Source organism: Herpailurus yagouaroundi, unplaced genomic scaffold (assembly GCF_014898765.1).
Source record: "Herpailurus yagouaroundi ecotype Mexico unplaced genomic scaffold, PumYag 66580, whole genome shotgun sequence".
Lineage (NCBI taxonomy): Eukaryota > Metazoa > Chordata > Mammalia > Carnivora > Felidae > Herpailurus > Herpailurus yagouaroundi.
The window spans coordinates 3,005-9,683 of record NW_024419514.1 but is presented as its reverse complement, the minus strand read 5'-3'; the positions used below and the strand labels follow the sequence as shown (position 1 = coordinate 9,683).

The following is a 6,679-nucleotide window of genomic DNA, read 5'->3' as shown; positions in this document are numbered from 1 at the left end:
GGCGCGGGGCCGCCCCGGGGAGCCCCCGGCCGCCGCCTCCGCGGCCGGCGACGCGGGCTGGCCCAACAAACACACGCTGCGCATCCTGCAGGACTTCAGCTCCGACCCCTCCTCCAACCTCACGTCCCACTCGCTGGAGAAGCTGCCGGCTGCCGCCGAGCCGGCCGAAGGAGCCTCGCAGGGGCAGGAGGCCGGCGGCCCCCGCGCCCGAGACCCCGCGCACCGACCGCTGCTCCGAGACCCCGGACCCCGCCGGTCGGTGCCGCCCCCTGGCCCGAGCGGGGACGGCTCCCTCCTGGCTAGGCTGTTTGAACACCCACTCTACCGGATGGCCGTTCCACCGCTAACGGAGGACGACGTGCTCTTCAATGTGAACAGCGACATCAGGTTCAATCCCAAGGCGGCAGCTGAGAACCCTGACTGGTGAGTGAGGCTTCACGGAGGGGGCAGGGGCCGGGGGGTAGGTGCGGGCAGGCCCCGACCCCTCCACCGGGCCTTCAGCCTGTGCTCCCTTCCCAGGAAAGGGCCTTGCACATCCCAGGCCATTGTGTAAAGAGGCCAGAGGCTCAGGAACCCTGGGAGGGTATGGACCCTCACGGCCAAGCAACGCCCCACCCAGGGGAGCTTTGTGGGGTGGGGCAGCATGCTGTCTCTTGCTCAGGGCACTGCCTTTGTCTCCAGAATGACTGCCTCCTTGAGAAGGGCTGCTGGGTGGTTTGGGGACTGTTCCCTGTGGAGCCAAGGGAGGGTCAGTGCTGCCTTCATAGCAGAGCCATGCTGGCCTACAAGCTCCTGGTCTCTGGCTCCAGAAGCCCAGTGGGGCAATGCAGGCACGGGCTGGCAAGGGCATGAATGAGAGGAGCCACTGCCCCTAACCTTTCCCCGGGGAGCTGCCGGCTGTCAGGCCTTCCAGACACTCGGCGACGTTTCTCTAGTGGAACATCAGGAAGGTCTGCAGAAGCCTAATGAGCCCTGTAAGCCAGTGGCCGAGAACAAAATTAGCAGAGGGGCGTGCCGGCCCCAACGAGGCAGAACAAAAGGGCTCTCCCAGCCAGGGTGCAGACAGCAGGCTCCCTTGGAATGGTGCCAGCTGCGTTGGGTGACAGCTTCATAAAAGGTGAGAAGCATATCCCAGGAGCACTTCTTTAAACTGTCCTGGTGTAAGCCCTTCCCCCCCCCCCCCCCCAGGCCCTCCTCAGCCACACGGAGCAGAATAGGCAGATGCGGAACCCAGAGAAGTGAAATATTAACTAGCAGCCAGGCCGGAGTAAATAGCTACCTGCAAGAGGTTACCCAAGCAACGCAGGGAAAGGCCAGGTTTCCAAAACATCTCATAAAAATCCTTTCTACCCTGAAACCTGACCAGGCCCAGGCTTTTCGGTCTAAATACACCAAGGTGTTCGGTGGCCTTTGAGCTTTGACTGCTGGCCAGGTTCAAGGAAATGCTCAGAAACTTGAGAATCAGAGCAGTGGCCCAGACCTGGAGCTCTTCACAGGAGAGACACAGCCCAGGGCCGATGGTCAGTGATGCAGCCCCTGCGGGACAGGATTTGGGGCCGGAAGGGCCCTATTTGCGGGCGAGTTGGAGCTAGGAGAAGAAGCTCCATTTCCCTCCGGCCCAGCAGGAGTCTGTGTGCTCCCCCAGACCGGCCCCCGGGCTCCGGAGATGTCATGTCAGAGGATGCGCCACTTTGGGCCTCAGCGGGAGTGAGTGCCTCCTTCCTTCCTCGCTCCCCACCCAAGACTGCTCTCGTTAAAATCAAGTTTAGCTTCTTGCATCATCTCTGCCCCTGGTTGTTGGAACCAAAAGAGAGTGCCCAGGGAAGATTTCTGACGGGCGGGGCGTGTCTGCGTGTGCGGTCAGAGACGGCTCGCTGGTCTGCCCCCAGGAAGAGCTGGTGGCCTCTCACCCCCCAAGCTGACATCAGGCTTGTTGGGCTGTTTGGGTGACCCCAGGACAGACGAGGCAGGGCCTCACGCTGATGTTCTGGACTTGGTCCTCACGTAGTTACAGCTGTCTGGGTGTCTCCCGAGCGCAAGTAGGAATTACGGCCTTTCGCTATGTCATTAGTTACTAGAACGGCAGCCGCAGAAAAAGTGCCGACGTCCGCAGGGTCCTGTCTGAGCAGAGGCCCCTTTGAGTACGTCTGCATCGGTTTGGACCCAAAGTGAAAACCTTGGCGTGGGCACCAGCTCCTCCTTATCCATCCGGGCCTCAGCACTCCGTTCCTTCCCTGCTGACTCCGGTCACCTTAATTTTCTGCAGGCCGCGCGAAGGCACGGAGAACGAAGAGTTCTTGCCCACCGGGGAGGCGGCAGTGGACTCCTACCCCAACTGGCTAAAGTTCCACATCGGCATTAACCGGTACGAGCTCTACTCCAGACATAACCCCGCCATCGAAGCCCTGCTGCATGACCTCAGCGCTCAGAAGATCACCAGTGTTGGTAGGTGCAGGTCTGGGGCTGCAGACGGGCACCTGCAGAAGGCAGGGGCTGCCTTCCTCCGCAGGAGACGGGGGGGGGGGGGGGGAGCTATCGCTCCTCAGCTCCTTGCCGGAGCATCACCTCCTGGGATGATTTATGTGGCACCTTCTGGGAGGGGAGCGACGCTTTCGATGCCGTCAGTGGGCCAGGGGCTGCTACCCACTGTGACAAGGCTGGCGAGGGAGAGAGAGGGGCCTCAGAGCCTTGCTGTTGCGTTCCGCTGACCCCCTTGAGGAGGTCCCCCGGAGGAGCACCTCCCAGACCGCAGGTCTCCCCTCCAGGGGTAAAGAGGGGACACACACCCCTGGTGGCTGCGGCCCCTCCCTCAGCACAGCAGGGGGACACATGCAGAACTCACAGGCGTGTGGTTCGGGAGCAGCTCTGCATCAGAGCTCTGCCAGCTGCTCCTGTCATCTCCTGTGCGCGAGGAGTGACCAGGGCTTGACTGCCTGGGGTGGAGGCCCGAGCACTTACTAATTCAGAGGCAACATCTCTGAGTACTTTGGGATCTGCTGACTCGGACAAGAAGGGGCATCCAGTTACTGATTTCAGGCAAACGTGTCAGGGGCAGTTTCTGAGCACGGAGGTTTGGTGCCACTGTTCTCAGGGCTGTAAGCAATCGTTTGTGAAGGTCCCCGCTAGTCACCGGCGGCGGTGGCTCAGTGGTGAGAGGGATGGGCTGAGACCCTGGGGTGGAAAGAATAGTTCTGGGGGTTCTTTCCCCCAGGAGCTGGCCTCGGTACACACAGCCGGGAAGGGGTGGAGGTAGGCCGGTCGGGGGGTGACATGAGTGGAGGTCCCCACCCTGTGCTGTGGAACAGACGGACAGTTCTCTGACACAGTCTTCCTGGTGTTTTCCCGAGGAGCCACGGTGCTGAAAGGGCCCCAGTGCGCTGGGGCTCTGTCCAGTTGCTGACCAGGGGAGTGAGGCTGGCAAGTGGGTTTTGCGGGGTCCTATAGGGGCTGTTTCCGGCCCTCTCTGGCCGGTGCCGAGCTGTCTGCTGGGCACCTGCCACATGCCAGGACTGCTCACCCGCGTGACGGAGAGCTGGCAAGAACAAGCTGACGTTTTCCTCTCTTAGCTGGCTATGCCGGAGGGGTCTGAGCACCTCCCCAGACCCCAGCCCTGCCCCGGCTCTCCCCGTGGAAAGCCCAGCCTCCCTTCTGCCTCTTGCAGGTGTCAGGGGCTTTAGGCGGTGCTGGGAAGCAGGCCGTGTGCATGACAGGAACTGTCCCCAGACAGCCACAGCCGGGTGCCCCCTTCGCTCTTGAGACATATCCCGGGCATCGAGCAACTCACTCCTCACCCGTTGAGCAGAGTTTCTCGGGCACCTGCTGACCTCCAGGCCCCGTTCTGCATAGTGGTTTGAGGGTGAATGAACCTCAACAAGATTCCGCCGTGGATGACCCAAGAGGCCCAGGGAGGCCAGGAGACGGACACACTGAGGAAGACAAATGCTTTGAACGCTGTTTGCACAAAATCTAGGAGGAGGGTATAGAAAGGAGATGACCTTCATCTGGAAGGAGGGGTACGGAGGACCTGCTGTGAGAAAAGACATCTGATCTGGGGCTTAGATGAAGCGTTTGCAGTTGTCATAGAAGGGGGCAGGGAGGGCTGGGCTTTCCAGGGAAAGAATAACATTTTAAAATTTAAAATTAAAAAATTTAAAATTTAAAATTAGAAATGGTTTTAGACAATACAGTATTAAAAGAGCCTGCTCTGCGGCTGTCCGTGGTGCCCCTCTCTGCCTCAGTTTCCCCATCTGTCCAATGGGCTTGTGCCCGCTCAGGTACACTGCATTTGTTCTAATAAGATGACGCGTGTGAGTCTGCAGGGTCACCACTCTCAAGTGCGGGGTCTGGGGTGCAGGAAGGGCTGCTGGGATTCCAGACGCTGGCCAGGCTCACCATGTCCTTCAGGGAACAGGCGGCCTCCAGCTCTCCTCGGACACCCGCGCGATGCAGAGGACAGGGCCCGGCAGCTCAGGGAGAACACAGGCACCCTGCTCTCTCTGCCCCCCCCAGGGGTCTGGACTTGAGGCACCTCCCACCCACTTTTGGCCTGGCCCTGGGCAGGGGTGCCTAAGTTTCCTGACCACGGTGGACTGAGCCAGGGGCTGGGGATCTCATCCCAGGGTCCTGCTTGGCCCAGGCCTGGTGGTGTGAACGGGGAGTGAGTTCCTGATGGGCTGTCTGTGCTGATCCCACTCACTCCTAGACTGCTCTGGCCTCGCTGGTCTTTCCCAGTCACTGTGCAGGACCCAGTCGGTGCTGGGAGTCTGACTGATGCCCCTGGTGCCTGGTGTGAGTCTGGGTTGGCAGATTAATCTCAGGTACTTTGGGTTCTCACGCAGAACATAAAAGATGGTTATGACCTAGACCCTATAATCTCCACTTGCAAATCTGAAATCCAAATGTAACTCGTTCAACAGCAAAACCTGACCCAACCTGAACTTATATGGAGGCAAAACCTTAATTCACAAGGCTATTTATGAACCCTTTTTTCTCTCCCTTGGAGTAAATATTCACATGTTCCTCTGAGGCAGTAAGAGTATGTTTAATTACGGGGCTCTGCCCAGACCTATCGGGGCCGCTACCTAATGTGTGGGAGGGACACGTTATTTGCGCCTTCTGTCAGCTGAGATGTTTGAAACCCTGGAGCGCTTCTGTCCTCCGAGACTTTGATGAGCGGCGTGGCCCTACGAAACCTATATCACAGGGCTGCTGAGAGGCTTCGATGAGCGAGTAAAAGAAAGAGGTGGAAATAGAGGCTAGGGAGCGTCTCTGCAGGCAGGTGTGTGTTGGGGCAGCGTTCCAGGGCAGACCAGAGCCTCCTTGCTTGCCCAGAGCAGCGCGAGCTGGACAGGCCAGGGGAAGGCCTCGGTCGACCCTTGGCCCCGCACTCCCTGCTGCCTCAGTGAGCCCCCAGGTGAGCTCACACTTGTGAAAAGGCTCTGGTCCACAGGCAGCAGTAGGAGAAGGGCTGGCCCTGCTCCGGGGCTGCAGGAGTCCCTCAAAGATGCACGCTTCCTGGGCGGTGTGTGCTCCCACATCCAGTGGGATGTTCTGGTTAAAAACCCAGCTGCTTGAGGCCTTAGCCCCTGGCGGGGCCCTTGGCTTAGGAGAGCCAGCCGGGCAGGTCTGTAAATGCAGGCCCTGGGTAGGAGCTGTCTGCTGCTGGAGGCCTCTGTGCCTGTCACTGCTGTGACCCGGAGTCGGGCACAGCCTTTGAAGGTTTCGTGGGGGACCCCGGATGGCAGCCCCTTTCCTGGAGCCCAAGCCTGCCTCAGGGCCAAGGTTCGGCAATGCCACCCACCCTCCTGAACACGAAATGGGAGAAAGACGTAGAAATCACACTGACCCACACTCATGGTGTACAGGCGAGTCTAAATCTAAAGAGCTGGAGATCCAACCCACTTCCAAAGCGCCTTCTGCAAACCGGGAACCGCCCCCACGAGGCAGGTCTCGCGCATCCCTGCTCAGAGCTCTGTCCCTTTCACCTTCAAGTTGTGCATCCCGCTACCAAACGCGAGCCCGGAAACATTGTTTCTGCAAGCTTCCCAGAGCTTCCTCTCGGAACGGTTCCATTAAATCACCCCCGTTCGGAACCGCTCGATCCACTTTGAAGCACGTGTGGCCTTCGGTACAGCTGCTGTGGCCGACAGAGATTTATTTATAGCCGGGCTCCTGGCTGCTTGGTAACGGCCGTTTCGCTGCCTTTAAAGAAGCTTGGGACGTTATCTACCTCTATTCAGCTTGAAATCAGGCATGCAGCGCCTTCGGCTCGGGCCAGTGATAATTAAATCGCTATCGTGCACAATTATGGATGCAAAGAATAAATGACACAATTAACCGCTCTGTACTTGGAATTGCTTAATAAGGAAAAGAAGTCACTAGCATGAGAGGATTCAGGCAGCCTCCAGCTGAAAGACGCCACCCATACTCCATCCAGGTCGGGACACGACCGTGGTCGGTCCCTGAACAAAGAGCTGCTCCCTAAGACCGAAGTTTTGGGCGCTAATTGATCTAGCTGGGTCGGGACTAATTGGCCAGTGAGCTTCCAAGAACAAAGGCTGTGGCCGGGACGGCCAGGGTGGGCAGCCGCCCTGGGGGCCCCTGGGGGCCGCCCTAATTGGTCGGAGGCCAGCTCCTCAGGAAGGCAGTTCCAGCCCCAGAGAGGCCACAGTCCCCCTCC

At 59.2% G+C, this 6,679-nt stretch overlaps 1 protein-coding gene across 1 annotated transcript; it reads left to right on the top strand.

The window, feature by feature from the left end:
* Positions 1–6: 6 nt before the first annotated feature.
* Positions 7–2,723, top strand: LOC121024640 (extracellular serine/threonine protein kinase FAM20C-like). The gene is made up of 2 exons (XM_040466845.1): positions 7–423; positions 2,267–2,723. The coding sequence occupies exons 1-2, from the start codon at positions 329–331 to the stop codon at positions 2,706–2,708; spliced, it is 537 nt and encodes a 178-aa protein (XP_040322779.1). The 5' UTR covers positions 7–328; the 3' UTR covers positions 2,709–2,723.
* Positions 2,724–6,679: the final 3,956 nt, after the last annotated feature.

Excerpts from the sequence above, each read along its gene's own strand:
- LOC121024640 (XM_040466845.1), top strand. The coding sequence starts at position 329 with ATGGCCGTTCCACCGCTAACGGAGGACGACGTGCTCTTCAATGTGAAC. Across the intron at positions 424-2,266 it reads GCAGCTGAGAACCCTGACTG|GCCGCGCGAAGGCACGGAGA; the intron begins GTGAGTGAGGCT and ends AATTTTCTGCAG.